The 18,341-nt window shown below is 43.3% G+C and overlaps 1 protein-coding gene across 3 annotated transcripts in view; it reads right to left on the bottom strand.

Moving 5' to 3' along the window:
• Positions 1 to 18,341, bottom strand: part of LOC129708151 (sodium-coupled monocarboxylate transporter 1-like) — a 28,883-nt gene that overhangs the window by 9,270 nt on the left and 1,272 nt on the right. For 2 of the 3 annotated variants that reach the window (XM_055653733.1, XM_055653732.1), the window contains exons 2-14: positions 18,177 to 18,333; positions 16,866 to 16,927; positions 13,674 to 13,813; positions 11,471 to 11,536; positions 10,630 to 10,681; positions 10,011 to 10,078; positions 8,982 to 9,136; positions 8,364 to 8,504; positions 7,024 to 7,153; positions 5,217 to 5,305; positions 2,934 to 3,055; positions 668 to 738; positions 236 to 322 (exon numbers count right to left, since the gene is read on the bottom strand). In XM_055653733.1, the coding sequence (XP_055509708.1) occupies positions 236 to 322; positions 668 to 738; positions 2,934 to 3,055; positions 5,217 to 5,305; positions 7,024 to 7,153; positions 8,364 to 8,504; positions 8,982 to 9,136; positions 10,011 to 10,078; positions 10,630 to 10,681; positions 11,471 to 11,536; positions 13,674 to 13,813; positions 16,866 to 16,927; positions 18,177 to 18,322 (1,329 nt within the window). In that variant the 5' untranslated portion in view covers positions 18,323 to 18,333. Of the gene's footprint in view, positions 1 to 235; positions 323 to 667; positions 739 to 2,933; positions 3,056 to 5,216; positions 5,306 to 7,023; positions 7,154 to 8,363; positions 8,505 to 8,981; positions 9,137 to 10,010; positions 10,079 to 10,629; positions 10,682 to 11,470; positions 11,537 to 13,673; positions 13,814 to 16,865; positions 16,928 to 18,176; positions 18,337 to 18,341 lie in introns of all 3 variants that reach the window. The other variant, XM_055653735.1, reaches the window with a different exon arrangement.

Genomic DNA, 18,341 nt, shown 5'->3' with positions numbered 1-18,341 from the left:
TGATTTGTTTTTATCTCGGGCTCACTGGTGAGTGGACTCGTACCGTGAGACAGGGGTTTCAGTAACAGTTTACAACTTCTCAAGCTGGTGATCTATTTTCTCATTTCCAAGTTGGCTTTGCCTGACCATTAACTTAACACTGCGCCAATTATTTTGTTTTAACAGAAGTTTGAGATCTTGAAATGTTCGGAAATGTAAAACTAGTCCCAAATCTATATTTAATACCAGGTCTTACCTTCCCATTACTCTTTGGAAACAACGCTGCCAGTGTGAATACGCCCAGTATAGGTCCAAGGATCAAGCCATCAATACTTCGAGCTAGCTGAGTAGAAAAAATGACAGGAACATTCTTATGCTAACAGGGAGAATAATATTGATGCCAAGAAAATCTTTTAAATGTTAAATTACAACTTAAAAAAAAAAGTTTAAGAAAGAACTGCAGATGCTGGAAAAAGCGAAGGTAGACAAAAATACTGGAGAAACTCAGCGGGTGAGACGGCATCTATGGAGCGAAGGAAATAGGTGACTTCGCTCCATGGACTTCGTCTGAAGAAGGGTCTCGACCCAAAACGTACACCTATTCATTCGCTCCATAGATGCTGCCTCACCCGCTGAGTTTCTCCAGCATTTTTGTCCAATTCAAAATTCAACTTAATTTTTAATTTACCTGCATTACATTTTCTTGAAAGAGGGATGTTAATGCTGCCATTCCCATTGTTGCAATTCCAAATGTCATAGCTAAACAAAAGTTTAAAAAAAATTAGAAACATAGAAAATAGGTGTAGGAGAAGACCATTCGGCCCTTAGAGCCAGCACTGCCATTCAATAAATGGCTGATCATCGAGAATCAGTACCCCGTTCCTGCTTTCTTCCCATATCCCTTTATTCTGTTAGTCCAAAAACAAGGGTTCCCAATCTTTTTCGTCCCATTGACCCCAGGCAATTTTAATAGCAGGTAACAATGTTAATTTACTTATTTATGACTAACTAATGATGAACAGATACCCGTATTACCAGAATCAAACGCAGTCAGTCAATGAGAAAAAATATGTACAAATCTAAAACCAACAAATTTGACCCCTTGGGCAGGCAAAATGTACCCCAGGTTGGGAACGCTTGCCCTAAGAGCTATATCCAACTCACACTTGAAAACATCTATTGGCAGGAACATAGTGTACTGATATTCGGAACACCTTATTTTACATTTCCCCGCGAGTTAAATTGCTCCTTCCATCTGTCCAGACGTCCGTCTCTAACCCTCTCCATCTCCCTTCCTCCGAGAACGACCCACCCGGTTGAAGCCTGTAGCTACCACCACAATACGGTGGTGCAACGGTAGAGTTACTGCCCTACAGCGCTGACAGCGCCAGAGACCCGGGTTCGATCCTGACTACGGGTGCTGCCTGTACGGAGTGTATATGTTCTCCCCGGGGTCTGCGTGGGCTTTCTCCGACAACTTTGGTTTGCTCCCACACTCCAAAGACGTTCAGGTTTGTAGGTTAATTGGTTTGGTAGAAATGTTAAAACATTGTCCTCAGTGTAGGATCGTGTTAACCTGCGGGGAACATTGGGGAAATGGAAGAAAAGTCGCTTATATCATTCAACAGACAAAGGTGCTATAGGATCGCAGGGGCTCACATTATCCAACAGTTCAAGTTGGAAAAGCAATGCAACCACCCACCTCGAGGATGTTGCCAAGACGCGATGTTCTGAGCTACAGGGAGAGGTTGAGGAGGCTGGGACTCTATTCCTTGCTGCGCAGGAGGATGAGGGGTGATCTTATAGAGATGTATAAAACCATGAGAGGAATAGATCGGGTAGACACACTGTCTCTTGCCCAGAGTAGGGAAATCAAGGACCAGAGGACATAGGTTCAAGGTGAAGGGGAAAAGATTTAATAGGAATCTGAGGGGTAACTTTTTCCACACAAAGGGTGGTGGGTGTATGGAACAAACTGCCAGAGAAGGTAGTTGAGGCTGGGACTATCCCAACGTTTAAGAAACAGTTAGACAGGTACAGGGATAGGACAGGTTTGTAGGGATATGGACCAAACACAGGCAGGTGGGACTAGTATAGCTGGGACATGTTGGCCGGTGTGGGCAAGTTGGGCCGAAGGGCCTGTTTCTTCACAGAATGAGTCTATGACTCTCGATGACCTCCTGACTTTGAGAACTTTGGATAAAAATACACCTTGGTCAAAAATTAAAGAATGATTGTAGAATCCTCCAATTTATTTCCTCCTTTATATTTATCTATTTTTATCTATAAATTAGGTTTGCTCATCATTAAAATAAAATGGTGTTTTATCCTAACAATCTCCAACATTCAATCTTGTTTAAAATAGAGTTAGTTGTTCACACATCTGTAGATTGTGTGCAGCAGGTTTGCCATTGCTCCGATCTAAAACCGTCCAAATCCACCCCGAGATCATCAAACGAAGATACTGTCCATTCTTATATATCATTGAAACATATAATGAAACAGATGAGATTATTAAGGGTTTGGACACACTAGAGGCAGGAAACATGTTCCCGATGTTGGGGGAGTCCAGAACCAGGGGCCACAGTTTAAGAATAAGGGGTAGGCCATTTAGAACGGAGATGAGGAAACACTTTTTCACACGGAGAGTTGTGAGTCTGTGGAATTCTCTGCCTCAGAGGGTGGTTCTCTGGATACTTTCAAGAGAAAGCTAGATAGGGCTCTTGAAGATAGTGGAGTCGGGGGATGTGGGGAGAAGGCAGGAATGGGATACTGATTGGGAATGATCAGCCATGATCACATTGAATGGCGGTGCTGGCTCGAAGGGTCGTATGGCCTACTCCTGCACCTATTGTCTATTGTCTATATGTCATGGCCAATCATCTCGTCACTCTTTCTGTATTTTACATTCAGTCGTGTGGGAGTTTCAGAAGCAGATGATATATAAAGGTAACCTAGAAGCTTTGAGATCCGCGTTCTCTTGCGTTCGGGAAAGTGTGCCCAAGATTTGCAGTTTGGCTTTATAAGATCTTCCACAAAGACTGCAGCTATAGAGTTGATGCCTGAAGAGATTGTGCTGTGGACAAGTAAAAATAAAACAATGTTGAAATAAGATACAGTATGAACATATGTAAGAACATCAATATTGATCAGACTGAACACTAGTACTGGTCTGCAGAAGGGCCTCGACCCAAAACGTCACCTATTCGCTCCATAGTTGCTGTCTCACCCGCTGAGTTTCTCCAGCATTTTTGTCTACCTTCGATTTTGCCAGCATCTGCAGTTCCTTCTTAAACAACTAGTTCTGGTCACATCTTTTGTCCCCAATCACTTGTTATCTATCATTAAAATAAATATAACGCTTTGTCCTCTCCACATTGGCAGTATACTTTGGGAAAAATTAGCGCATTAATAAAAATAATTTAAAAAAAAATAAATAAAAAAAGTGGACTTTTACATCTGTCCATTTCACACATGTTGGCTCAACTCAATTCAGAATTGCTTCAGCTGTTTGGAACAAAAGTAAATGGACTGCTTGAAATTCCTGGGATACATACGAAGGATGTACCTACTGATAGTGTAGGAAAGAACTGCAGATGCTGGTTTAAACCAAAGATAGAAGGGTCTCGACCCGAAGTCTCCCATTCCTTCACTCCAGAGATGCTGCCTGTCCCGCTGAGTTACTCCAGCATTTTGTTTCTACCTAATGATAGTTCTCAGAGACTCTGGTACTAGATTGCAGAATGTTAAGGAAAAGACTGGTTGCTACTTGCTCCCTCATTTCAGGAGTAAAGACACTATGCAGCTAACATTTCAGAAGCTATAATCATATCTACTAACATTCATTGTTATTGCCATCAATTTACACTAATGGCACGGTGGTGCAGCGGTAGAGTTGCTGCCTTACAGCGCTTGCAGCCCCGGAGACCCGGGTTCCATCCCGACTACGGGTGCTGTCTGTACGGAGTTTGCACATTCTCCCTTGATTCCATTAGCCCCAAGAGCTAATCTAACTCTATCTTGAAAACATCCAGTGAATTGACCTCCACTGTTTTCTGTGGCAGAGAATTCCACAGATTCACAACTCTCTGGGTGAAAACATTTCCCTCATCTCCGTCCTAAATGTCCTACTTCTTATTCTTACTCCATGACCCCCTGGCTCTGGACTCTCCCGACATCGGGAACATTTTTTCCTGCATCTAGCCTGTCTAATCCCTTAAGAATTTTACATGTTTCTATAAGATCCCATCCTTCTAAATTCCAGTGAATACAAGCCCAGTCGACCCAATGTTATATAACTTTGGGGTCTTAAGGGGGGCGCTGTTCTGGCGGCAGCCATGGCAGCAGCGCGTCAGCCTTTCAATTTTATTTTTTATTTTTAGTATGTTTTAAAGTGTGTATTTAGTGGGTTTTTTTGTGTTTTGTGTGGGGGGTGGTGTGGGTGGTGTAAGGGGGAAACCGCTTCGGTCGCCTCCTCCATGGAGAGGCGACTTTTTCCAGGTCGCCTCCCCCGTGGCCTACCATCAAGGATCGGCGAGGTGTTTCCCGGAGACGTGCCCGGGGCTTCAGCGGCAGGCGCAGCGTGGACTCGGCGTGGAGCGGGTGAACCCTCGCTGGGGCTTGCCGGAGGGGAGTGCTCCGTTTCACTGGCCCGGGGCAGCCGGCAGCCTGAAGTCACAGCCTGAAGCTGCGGTCTGCAGAGTTCCAGCTGCTGCGGCGTCTACAGCCCGGGATCCCTCGTGGGGGACCCGGGGGAAGAAGAAGCCGCCATTGCCGGCCCGCGGATAACTTCTACCGCGGGCCCGGCATGGACTTACCATCACCCCTGGAGGGGAGCTTCGACCGCCGGCCCTGCAGTCTACGGTGCTTCTGGCTGCGGCGGGGACTTTAAATCTCAACCGCCGGCCTGCGGCCTACACAATCTTGAAGCCGCGGTCTCCGGTGAGGAAAGACCGATCCTGGACCGGACTCTGGACTCTGGTCTTGTCCACGGGGGGGAAATGGAGGAGGACGGCCAAATTTTTTTGTGCCTTCCACCACAGTGATGAATGCTGTGGTGGATGTTTATGTTACATGTTGTGTCCTGTTTATGCATTTTATTATTTTGTTAACCCATCTTTATGCTTTGTATGGAACTGATTTTTAAATTATGTAAAGCACTTTGGGGTCAATGAAAATTGACTATAAATGTGCTATATAAATAAACTTATTATTATATTATTATTATTATGACTTACCTCAGTGTGCCACTAAATGCACTTGCAATAAAAAGCCCTGAAGCTCCAGGTACATGAGACAAGATCTCCAAAACAAGTAACGGTGTCAACTTGGGAAAGATTTTAAAATAAAAAATAAGTTATTAGGCAACAATTTGCGATATCTGCTACACCAAATTAAATAGGTCTTACAATTTGTCATGGTTCATAAAAATGAATACAGTACCAAGTATGATCACTTTAAAAATGAGCTGAGGCTCTATAAGGCCGCATTTCAGGCTGCATTTGGAGTACCGTGAGCAAATCTGGGCTCCATATCTGAGGAAGGATGTGCTGGCTTTGGAGAGGGTCCAGAGGAGGTTTACAAGAATGATTCCAGGAATGAGTGGGTTAGCATATGATGAGCATTTGACAGCACTGGGCCTGTACTCGCTGGAGTTTAGAAGGTTGAGGGGGGACCTCATTGAAACGTACAGAATAATGAAAGGCCTGGATAGAGTGGATGTGGAGAGGATGTTTCCGCTGGTGGGAGAGTCTAGGACCAGAGGTCACAGCCTCAGAATTAAAGGGCACTTTTTTAATAAAGGAGGTGAGGAGGAACTTCTTTAGTCAGAGGGTGGTGAATCTGTGGAACTCGTTGCCACACAGGGCTGTGGAGGCCAAGTCAGTGGATATTTTTAAAGCAGAGATAGACAAATTCTTGATTAGAACGGGTGTCAAGGGTTGTGGGGGGAAGGCAGGAAAATGGGATTAGGAGGCAGAGATCATCAGCCCTGATTGAATGGCGGAGTGGACTTGATGGACCAAATGGCCTAATTCTACTCCTATAAATTGTGAAAAGGATATTTAAACAAATTGCAGAGCTGTGTCTGTCCATATTGACAATATTTTATACATACTGTATTTTCTTTCTATTTCATTCAAACATTCTATGTTAACTTCTCCTCCGACTGAAACATTAATCTCTTCGAATTTAAATTTTTAACTTAAGTCCAGGGACCGGATCCTGTCATTTGTCCAAATTGCTGAATTATTTATAACAGAATTAAAATGAGTTCAGTTGAAGGATCTTGACCCAAAATGTCAACTGTCCATTCCCCTCCACAGAGGCTGCCAGGCGCACACAGTTCCTCCAGCTGCAGACTCCAGCATCTTACACCGCTGACAAGAGCTGGTGCCTTGTTGAGGAAATCACATCAACTGCCTGATACTGTTCCCAGCTAAATCCCATAACCCCTCAGTTAGACTATTGTTCTTCAGTGTAAAAGTCACGAGAATCGAGAGTCAAGTCGAGGATAGTTTATTGTCGTGTGTCCCAGATAGAACTATGATATTCCTACTTGCAGCAGCATAAAAGAATGTGTAAACAATACAATAAACGAGAGAGAGAAAAAAAAGTTCAGTGTGTGTATATATACACATACACATATATATAGATCATACATATATATACACGCACACATGCACATATATGTACATACAAAAAAAACAAATAATATTGAAAGCCAAATAAAAAGAACAATAATGGTAATAAGTACATTTTCTACACCAGACATCCCATTGTATTCTGTGTTATACCGTCAAGTATTAATTAGAAATAGCGGTGACCTATAGACCATGCGTGAGGAACTGGGTTGAGATTGGCCAAACCCACGTATCGTAAGACACAGAGACACAGGTGAGGGATGTGCTTTTCATCCACCTGCACTAATCTCATCTCAAGATCAGAATCTAAGGGGACCAGAGGGGACTGTGCTAACCAGCAAGGCTGTCCAGATTCTCAAAGACTCCCAAGAAGCTCTGACTTGTTAAACGTGCGTTGACGTACCTGGTTGGTGTTGGTGATTCTGTTTGACTCCATTGGATCACAGTTTTCATAAACAGCATACATAACCAGGCCACACATACACGCAGTAACTGATATCACAAGCATCCCTACCCAGTTCAAGAATATCGCCCTGTATAATATGAAGAAACAGCAGTCAACGCAGAATTGTAACATACATGAAATGGACACGCTAGAGGCAGGAAACATGTTCCCGATGTTGGGGGAGACCAAAACCAGGGGACACAGTTTAAGAATAAGGGGGAAGTTGTTTAGAACGGAGATGAGGAAAAACATTTTCACACAGAGAGATGTGAGTCTGTGGAATTCTCTGCCTCAGAGGGTGGTGGAGGCTGGTTCTCTGGATGCTTTCAAGAGAGAGCTAAACAGAGCACTTAAAGATAGCAGAATCAAGGGATATGGGGAGAAGGCAGGAATGGGGCACTGATTGTGGATGATCAGCCATGATCACATTGAATGGCGGTGCTGGCTTGAAGGGCCGAATGGCCTTCTCCTGCACCTATTGTCTATTGGCTATTTTCATGCATTCCAGCATTTTGAACATGGAAACATTTGTGAATAAAATACTTTCTTCCAATGAGGCTGTTAACTTTAAAAGATTTGGTACGAATCAGGATTCAATTCAGTGCACAAGAAATGAGGTTCTTCAGATGGAATTCCAGAGTGTGGTTTTAAGATAAATACATCTATATCTGTCCTATTGTTGAAGAAGAACAATTCTTCATGAGAGGAATAGATCGGGTAGATGCACAGAGTCTCGAGCCGAGAGTAGGGGAATCAAGGACCAGAGGACATAGGGTCAAGGTGAAGGGGAAAAGATTTAATAGGAATCTGAGGGGTAACTTTTTCACACAAAGGGTGATGGGTGTATGGAACAAGCTGCAGAGGAGAGAGTTGAGGCTGAGACTATCCCATCGTTTAAGAAACAGTTAGACAGGTACATAGATAGGACAGGTTTGGAGGGATATGGACCAAACGCAGGCAGGTGGGACTAATGTAGCTGGGACATGTTGGCCGGTGTGGGCAAGTTGGGCCAAAGGGCCTGTTTCCACACTGTATCACTCTGTGACTCTAAGAAACTCCATTACACTTGAATATTATTAATTTATGAACGGGGAGAATAGTGAGAGAATTTGGAATGCAGAACAACAAAAGAATGTGGGTCTGCTTAGGTGCATATGAACTAGAAACAGGGGTATGAATTGGACCCTCAAACCTCCTCTGCTATTAAATCAGATCATATTATTGGAAAATAGTTTAAAATTGGAAGAAAACGATTATCCAATTATTTGTTTTGAACAGAAACAATGAGTTTAACTTACTTTTTTGCCTCTTTTTCACTTCTGCAGGCGAGATATCTTTGAACCTGAGCTTGGTTGCAGCTGTATATTGCCATCCATACAAATGTGCCTCCGAAGATTGTCGTCCAAAATGTGTGCCTTCTCCTTGGATCAGGATCAAAGCTGAAAGAAGTATATTTCTCAGCCCTATGCAGCATTTATATTATATTTACGTAGAGGCCACTGTTAAGGGCCTGTCCCACTTAGGCTATTTTCATAGTCGTAGCAGGTCGCCAAACAAACGGCGATTGGACCCCCTACGACATAACATTTGGAATAGAATCATTACTTTAACAACAGAAAAAACAGAAGTGAGCACCGGCGACAACCTACATCACCCAGCGACAACCTACGCCAACCTACGACAACTACTCGAGCACCTACGTCAGGAGAAATCAAGCTACGCTCATTGGCGTCAATCCCACCGTCGCCGACCGTCTCCAAAAATGTTTCAACGCGTTGAAAATCCAGCGGCGACCAGAAAGACGCTACGACTCTTTGGGCGACTGAGGAGACGACACACGGCCAATACTGTCTCTAAATAGCATTATGCCCATTTACTTGCATGGGACAATAAATGTAACTAGAACTTGAACTTACTCAAAGAAATTGAGGCGTCCACCTCTCTCTGCGATTCTCCAGACCTTCTCTATCCCTCCAACATAAATTAATCCTTGAATCAACACAGCGAGAAGGCCGGCCACCATGATACAGATTTGGAAAACATCTGTCCACACAACTGCTTTTATTCCACCCTAATAAAAATGGGAAACAACATTTCTTTCCATTTTATAGCCATCTGAGCGATGAAGAATAAATTAAATACTTCAAAAACCTTGAGCCCAGCGAATGCGTCTAATTATATATGCATTGATATTTTATGCTATGTCTCTCTAGGTAGTAGTAAGATACATTAAAAAGGATGAGCCACAGAGAATGTTGGTGACATTAAGCTTAAGTCAGTATATTATAGCCATTGGTTTTTATCCGTCTGTACTCTTGTAGGTGGGATTTGATACGTAGAGGGGTGTGTCTACTTTGGAGGAGACTAGCGCAGATTCATAGATTTGAGTTTTAGTTTGTCTCGAGGGACGGGAAGACTAAAATAAAGTGTGACAGATAGAACTGCCTATGAAATTAAGGTCATGAGGTCACAAAAAATAGGAGTAGAATTCGGCCATTCGGCCCATCGAGTCTACTCCGCTATTCAATCATGGCTGATCTATCTCCCTCCTCATCCCATTCTCCTGCCTTCTCCCCATAAACTCTGACACCTGTACTAATCAATTAAACAATCCCAGAAGAAAAATCACCAGGGGAAGGAGCTGGAAATGGCACAGGGCACGAGAGAGACAAAGACATGAAGGCCATATCTGGAACTGACTATTGCTAAGTTATTGGCCAAAAGCTCATCTCTCCAAACTATGATCGGCTTTCACTATTCCAATAAAGAGTCTTTTCGAGCCATATACCACCTACCATACATCGTACGTTAATACATACTATCAACATTATTACATGATATATTATTTCATGATATTGTGACATAATATAATATAAGACCTTGTTACACTATGCAATACAATAATACATAAGTATTCTTTAAACATTCATATTGATCTTCCTTACGAGAGTTGTATACAGCGTACACACGAATCCTGTTGAAATCATTGAAATCCACAAGTTAACGCCAGTAACTGAAATAAAGAAGTTATAGAGAAAGGTTAGAATTAGATGGCAAATTCAAGCACTTACTTTCTGAAATCATGACTTAGCTAATAGATCTATTTATGATTATTTACAAAATTAACTTGTCTAATAGACCCAAAGCATTGACTATCACATTGTCTCCAGAGATGCCTGACCCATTGAGTTTGTTCTCTGCTCCAGATTCCAGCATCTGGAGTCTCCTATGTCTCCTGCAATGAACAATAAAGGGCCTGTCCCACTTACACGATTTCAACATGTTGGAAATCCAGCGGCGACCAGACAAAGGTACGACTCTTTGGGCGACTACTCACCACCATACAGGCGTCACCCCGCGACATGTCGACAGGTGACGGCTGTAAGGTCGTGAGTAGTCGCCCAAAGAGGCGTACCTTTTTCTGGTCGCCGCTGGATTTCCAACATGTTGAAAATGTTCGGCGACCTGCTGCGACCATGACGGGTGCCGGCAGTCGCTGAAAAAAATTGTGTAAGTGGGACAGGCCCTTATCTGGTTGACCATCAGAAATAAAATCCCACTTACCTTCACTAAGAGCTAACGCGGGTGTGTATGTAACAATACCGAGATAAACGCACTGAAAGATAGAGAGAGTAACAACATTGAAACAAATGAAAAACTTCTAAATGTCCTATTCTTGCAATGGTAATAACACGATAAATGTTGAAGTTTTTCATTTGTTTTCATCTTGTTCACAGAATTATTATCATTGCAATTTCTACAACGCATCATACATCTTTGTAGAATCAAAAGTAATTTTATACTGTTGGAAATTATAAATATTGGGAAATGTTAAAGGGAGTTGGCGGCATGGTGGCGCAGCGGTAGAGTTGCTGCCTCACAGCACTACAGACCCGGGCTTGATCCTGACTATGGGTGCTTTCTGTACGGAGTTTGTATATTCTCCCCATGACCCTGCGTGGATTTTCTCCGGTTTCCTCCAACTCACCAAGTTTGGAGGTTAATTGGCTTTGATAAAATTGTAAATTGTCCCCAATGTGTGTAAGATAGTGTTAGTGTTTGGGGATCGCAGGTTAATAGACAATAGGTGCAGGATTAGGTCATTCGGCTCTTCGAGCCAGCACATCCTTCCTCAGATATAGGACCCACATTTGCTCACAATATTCCAAATGCGGCCTGACCAGCACCTTATAGAGCCTCAGGCTTTATAAGCACATTATTGGAATGTCAGATGCAAATTCCATGGGAGACTAGGAATGTGGTGTCGGTGGGAGTCTATAAACATTGGTCAGTAGATACACTGGAGAAATTATTATTATATTTTGTTCATCTTTTACAAAGGTAATTCTGTCAACCCAAACAGCTGATTAATCAAATGATTCGATCAAATGATTTTGAAACTTACCATGTATACCAAGAAGCTAATAGAAACTTGATACTTCACAGCAGAACCAAATCTTCTATTAATGTACTGTGGGAACAAACTCAAAGATTTATTGTTAATTTGATATTTTTGTAATTCATCTGAAAATAATTGCAAAATAAAAGCTTCAAACTCAACGTTGGCCCACATGCATTTAAAGTATAAACTGTGCAGTGAAATCATGGATAAGCAGCCATGTATAATGTCCTTAAATGTGCAAACCTTTCCCCATTCAGTGATAAAATCTTGGGTAGCTTACAACCCAATGGGATGAACATTGAATTCTCCAATTTTAAGTAATACCCCACCCAACGAACACCCATACCTCCCCCAATCCCATCTCCCTACCACCCCACTGCCCTCCCCAGCATGGCCCCCTTCAACTATATCACTCCCTCTGGCTTAGGGTTGCCAACTTTCTCACTCCCAAATAAGGGACAAAAGGTCAAAATACGGGACAAATTCCCAACGACAATTTGTTGACCGACTTGGCCGTGGTTGGGTGAATGATGAGTTGGCCCGGGTGCTGGACTGCACACAAAGCCCAGCCGGCGGGCCAGCTGTGGAGTTTTGGCCCGGGTCTCGCGCAAACCCCGGCGCCCCGTCCAACTCGTGAACCGATGATCGGCCATGAGAAGGAGGGGTGGTGGTGGTGTTGGCGGTAAGTTGAAGGTCCAAAGGTCGGACAGCTGGCCGGGCTGCCGACCGACGGGGCCACGGGCGAGGCGCTGCTGCTGCACTCCATGGGCTGCACTACGTCGGGACGGGCGAGGCGGGGCCGGACGCGGCGCTTGGACCCAACAGTCCCCTCGACCTGAGTAGTAGCAGTCAATTACGGGACAAGGGCGGTCCCGTATGGGACAAACCAATTTAACCCAATATACAGGATGTCCTGGCTAATACGGGACAGTTGGCAACTCGACTCTGGCTCCAAATTTTATTCCTCTCCTCTCCTCATCTGACATCCGTTTGTCTGCTTTTCAGCTCGAGCCTTTGTGCCTTTGTCCACCCATCAGCCAACCCCCCCCCCCCCCCCCCCCCCCCCCCCCCCCCCCCACCTTACTTCTACCCACCTATCATTTTTAGTTTTTGTTTTGTTACGTTTAGAGATACAGCGTGGAAACCGGTTAGTCAGCCCACCGAGTCCTCGCTGACCTCCGACAAACTCTCATCACAGGTTAGCCTACTCATTCCTGGGATTATTCTTGTAAACAAAGCATTGTTGACCTTGACTGAAGGTCTTTATTCTTTTTTTATCATTACGATTTAATGTTTGAAGGATATTTAAGCAAGTGTGTTATTTTGTAATTGCTTAAAAATTATTCTTCAAATTATTTATATCTACTTGGAGAGACAGATATCCACAAATTGTTCAAGGTCTTTGATGGCTGTAGGTTGAAACAAAAAATGTTATCAATGCGATATATGGAACCAGCCCACTGAGGTGATTTTTTCGGCCACTGCCGGCGAATATGACATTGAAATTCACCGAAGTCACCTGGCGACAACCTATGACAGCTCCTACGTCAAGCTACGCTCATTAGGAGTCAAACTGAAGGTCGCCACTGTCGCCAAAAAATGTTCAACATGTTGAGATATTTTTGCCGACCAGAAAGACGCTACAACTCTTTGGGTGACTGAGGAGACTACTCACGACCATACAGGTGACATCCAGACGAACATCGGCGACCATGTGGTGACTGCATAGTATCCTGTAGATAAAAATGCTGGAGAAACTCAGCAGGTGAGGCAGCATCTATGGAGCGAAGGAATAGGTGACGTTTCGGGTCGAGACCCTTCTTCAGACTGAAGATCAGATTCAGATTCAATTTTAATTGTCATTGTCAGTGTACAGTACAGAGACAACGAAATGCATTTAGCATCTCCCTTGAAGAGCGACATAGCAAACAAAGATTTCAGCCTCGGTCCGATTTTGCGCGCAACGTCGCACGGCCCGGGCTAAAACTCTTCACCAGTTCCTTCTCTGCAGAGATGTTGTCTGTTCTCCATCAGCATTTTTGCGTCTACCTTAGGCAATTTATTACTAGTGCTAAGTGAATAAATAAAGACCATGTCGTCAAGCCCACTAGAACAAAAACAAATCAAGGCTGTAAAATGTGTTTTCCTATGAAAGAAAATAACTGGTAGCAGAGAAATAGGAGAGAAAGTGAGCAAAATTAATCACCTCATAAGTACTGATTATGTTTAACCTGTAGAAGAGTGGAATGTAGATCAGACAGGTGAATGTCATTGTAAATAAGCAAGCTATGGTGTATATCACAACCATTATCCCATACAGATAGACTTCTGCAGGACCTCCAATCACTGCAACGAGAATTAGAAACGTTTAATGAGTAGTCTCACAGAAAACAGCTTCCACACAATAAAGTTAACAAAGCACATCCCAAGTTTAAAAATAAAACTAGCATGATAACAAAGACAAATTATACTGGCACAGTCTGCTCTGACAGCATTGGCTAAGCTTTTCTTAAGATGTATTTTACATTTATGGATATTTGCTATAGAAACGTTGCAACTTAATGGCTGTCAACTAAGAAAGTTGCTCATCCTGCTGCTAATTCAACTATTTAAAATAGTCATCAAAGATATCACAAAATGAGGTAAAGTCATGGATAATATAAATGATAATATCACAAGAAAACATCAATAACTTTTTTTTTATTCACTCATGGGATGTGGACATTGCATTTTTTGACCACCTTGTGGAGCTAGAACTGCAGGGACAGTGAAGAGTTGACCCATTGGGAGATTTGGAGTACATCGATATCGGGCCTCTGCCTCGGAAGGCCTTTAACGAGTTAGATTTCCAGTTTGTCACCACTTGGGGCTTCTGGTTTTGGTGTCCAATTGTTTAATTCGCTTACATTTCATTTCAAGGAGGACTGACCTTAAAGAAGGTTTGATTTGTGTTGGATACAATATTCAGTATCTTTCATATTTGTCAGCTTTCAGACGGAGGGCGATGACTATGAAGAGCGAGCTGGCAGAGGAAGTGGAATAGGCGGCACAATGACAGCATTTGGCCAGGTTCATGGATAGGACAGGTTTAGAGAGATATGCACTAGACTTGGGCAAATGGGATTAGCTCAGGAAGGCACCTTGGTTGGCATAGATGAGTTGAGCTGAAGCACCTGTTCCCATGCTGTATAACTCTAAGACCAATTATTGTTATATGATCATAAGCTCATAAATAACAGAAGCAGAATTAGGCCATTCGGCCCATCAAGTCTCCTCCGCCATTCAATCATGGCTGATTTATCTCTCCCTCCTAACCCCATTCTTCTGCCTTCTCCCCATAACCCCTGACACCCACACTAATCAACGTGTGATCCAGGTCTGGTATTTCTAGCAGGATAAATGATCGCCATCTCCAGCATGCCTTTTTACCTCCAATGAACTTGTTGAAAGAAACAGTGGGATAGAGATCGGCTGTAGGTTTGGGTGGAGAGGTGGCAAATGGAATTTAATCTCTAGAGATAAGGGGGAGGTCATGCAGTTTGGGAAGTCCAGATGCAGGAAGATTGTTCCCGATGTTGGGGAAGTCCAGGACAAGGGGTCACAGCTTAAGGATAAGGGGGAAATCCTTTAAAACCGAGATGAGGAGAACTTTTTTCACACAGAGAGTGGTGAATCTCTGGAACTCTCTGCCACAGAGGGTAGTTGAGGCCAGTTCATTGGCTATATTTAAGAGGGAGTTAGATGTGGCCCTTGTGGCCAAGGGGATCAGAGGGTATGGAGAGAAGGCAGGTACGGGATACTGAGTTGGATGATCAGCCATGATCATATTAAATGGCGGTGCAGGCTCGAAGGGCCGAATGGCCTACTCCTGCACCTAATTTCTATGTTTCTATGTTTATGTTTCTAAGTCAAATTCCGGCAAGATATGTGGAGTAAATGGCAGGCATCTCAGGAGAGTTAATGTGCAGAGAGACCTTGAGACAGAAGTACACTCACTCCTGAAAGCGGCGACACAGGCTAGCATGGACAAGTTGGGCCGAAGGGCCAGCATCCATGCTGTGTGTCTATGACTATTTACATTAATGACCTGGAGGAAAGAACACAATGTAAGGTTTAAAAATTGCTGATTTATGAATAGGGGTAGAAGGCAGGATGTGATAAAAAAAATATTGTGAATGTGTAATGAAATATTGGTAGATTGCGTGAGCGAGAAAATGATTGTCAAATAAAAGTTAAAATGTGAGGCTAGACACAGAATACTGGAGTAAAGGGCCTGTCCCACATTCACGACCTGATTCACCACCTTTTCTACTCGTGGACATTTTTCATCATGTTGAAAAAACGCCCCGACATACTTGATGCCACGAGTACCTACGACTAGCATCACGACCTACCCTCGACCTCGTGACGACCATGCTGCGAGTATGAGTCAAGGGCAAAGGTCGTGAATTAGGTCGTGAAAGTGGGACAAGCCCTTAACTCAGCGGACAGGCAGCATCTTTGGAGAGAAGGGATGGGAATTTAAAATGTGAGGCCATGAATTTTGGTAAAAGAAGTACGAAGAGATTATTATTTAACTGGGAAGCGACTGCAAGTGAGTAGGGTACAGAGGGGTCAAGGTGTTCTAGTGCCTTATATGTTATCACAATAAGCCGACAGGCAGGCTCGACAAGTAGTTAAGGCCGCAAACAAAAGATTGGCTTTCATTGCAAATGGGTTGGAGTTTAAGAATAGGGTGGTTCTGTTGCAATTGTACGTAGTGTTCGGTGAGGTCTCTGAAGTTGGCGAGGACAGGTAATAGTTAGACACGGGCAAGGGTTTTTGTTTTGATAGACTGACCTTAGGAACAAATGCCGGCGATTAAAACCACGGGCCACAGTTTAAGAATAAGGGGTAAGCCATTTAGAACGGAGACGAGGAAACACTTTTTCTCACAGAGAGTTGTGAGTCTGTGGAATTCTCTGCCTCAGAGGGCGGTGGAGTCCGGTTCTCTGGATACTTTCAAGAGAGAGCCAGGTAGGGCTCTTAAAGATAGCGGAGTCAGGGGATATGGGAAGATGGCAGGAACGGGGTACTGATTGTGGATGATCAGCCATGATCACATTGAATGGCGGTGCTGGCTCGAAGGGCCGAATGGCCTACTCCTGCACCTATTGTCTATTGTCTAAAAGAAAAGGTGTGAGATGAACAGATTGTAGAGTTGCAAATATCTTCTTGTGTACACTTTTCTAAGAGAAAATAAACAACTTCTGAAATGATATAGGTTCAGTTCAATCTCCCAACAAATGAAGGACTTTGCTACATTAGTCTAGCTTCAGTTTGACAAGTTACATGTTAATCCAACAATATTTGACCAGGGTTATAGACTGACTTTGGTCATACAATAAAATTCACTTACCCGTAATAGCAGACAGGAAACTGGCAGCCAATGAAAGAGCTATTGGGTAAGCAGATATCTGTCTGTGGGGTAGAAATAATAGTTGTCTATTTTCCTGTTAAACTCCATTTCCTCACCTACTTATCTTCTTGTAAGTGCCGACTCTAACAGGCACTAAGTAACATTCTCTGCTGCCATCTCTGTGAATTCCGTTCCATTCTAATCTATGAATTTTATAAATGGCAGAGTCGGAACATTATACATTTAAATCTCCACTCCAGAAACTTGAGTAAGCATACAAACATTGCAAATAGGTGCAGCACCGCCATTCAATGTGATCATGGCTGATCATCCAGATTCAGTATCCCGTTCCGGCTTTCTCCCCATATCCCTTGATTCCATTAGCCCTAAGAGCTAAATCTAACTCTCTCTTGAATGCATCCAGTGAATTAGCCTCCACTGCCTGCTGTGGCAGAGAATTCCAAAGCCCAGCTGACTCTTCAGCGAAGTAATGAGGTGGACTCCATTATCAGCAATGCTATGTTTTGGACTGGATGTTAAAACAAGGCCTCTCTGTCCTCTCAGACAATTGATAAAGGTCCAAAGCACTCCTTTGACAAAGAATGGCGCAGTTATTCCTGATCAATATCTATCCATCAAACAACATCGATGAAAAGTGTTGAAACAAGGAACTGCAGATGCTGATTTACACTAAAGGACACAGAGTGCTGGAGTAACTCAGTGGGCCAGGCAGCATCTCTGGAGAACATGGATAGGTGACGTTTCACACCAGGACCCTTCTTCAGACTGAAGAAAGGTCCCGACCCAAAACATCACCTATCCATGTTCTCCAGAGATGCTGCCTGACCCGCTGAGTTACTCCAGCACTCTGTGTCCTTATCTATAATTATCCAGTCATTACCACTTTGTTCGTTGTGGGGACTTGCTGTGTCCAAATTGACTGAGGGTTTTTCCACATTATCATTGCAATGACTTCTCACCAGTATTTCATTGGCTGTAATTAATTTTTCGGAACAAGCTGAAGTCGTAAAAGTTACCACATAAATACACGTTTTATAATTTTGGAGCCAATTCTTTCCTCTAATATCACAGCCAATTTTTTCTGTCACTTTTTCAGATCCTGCTGAGGTAATAATGCAATCCCCATTGATGTTGGTGACTTAGCACAAATTCAATCTTACTAAACCTTTGAGGTTGACAGTACAACTCCATTAAATTGCATAGTATTTCCCATGTTCAAAAATCCTACCATATCTCATGTAAGATTTGCAACAATCTTTATTTTGTCGTCTCTGCCAACGGTAAACTTACCGATTTCCTATTAAGAACTCTTCTGTAGTTCCTCCCTGTGTCCCTCCACGTTTAAAAGCACAATATAGTCCAATCACGGCAGATATTATCAGCATAGCGGCAAAGACAACGTAATCCCAAGCCTGCAGGACATTTTTCTCGGACATTGCTGCTTCTCCTGCTGAG

The sequence above is a fragment of the Leucoraja erinacea genome, chromosome 23 (genome assembly GCF_028641065.1).
Source record: "Leucoraja erinacea ecotype New England chromosome 23, Leri_hhj_1, whole genome shotgun sequence".
NCBI classification, from domain to species: domain Eukaryota; kingdom Metazoa; phylum Chordata; class Chondrichthyes; order Rajiformes; family Rajidae; genus Leucoraja; species Leucoraja erinaceus.
The sequence above is the reverse complement of the archived record's forward strand: the minus strand, read 5'-3'. Positions and strand labels throughout refer to the sequence as shown.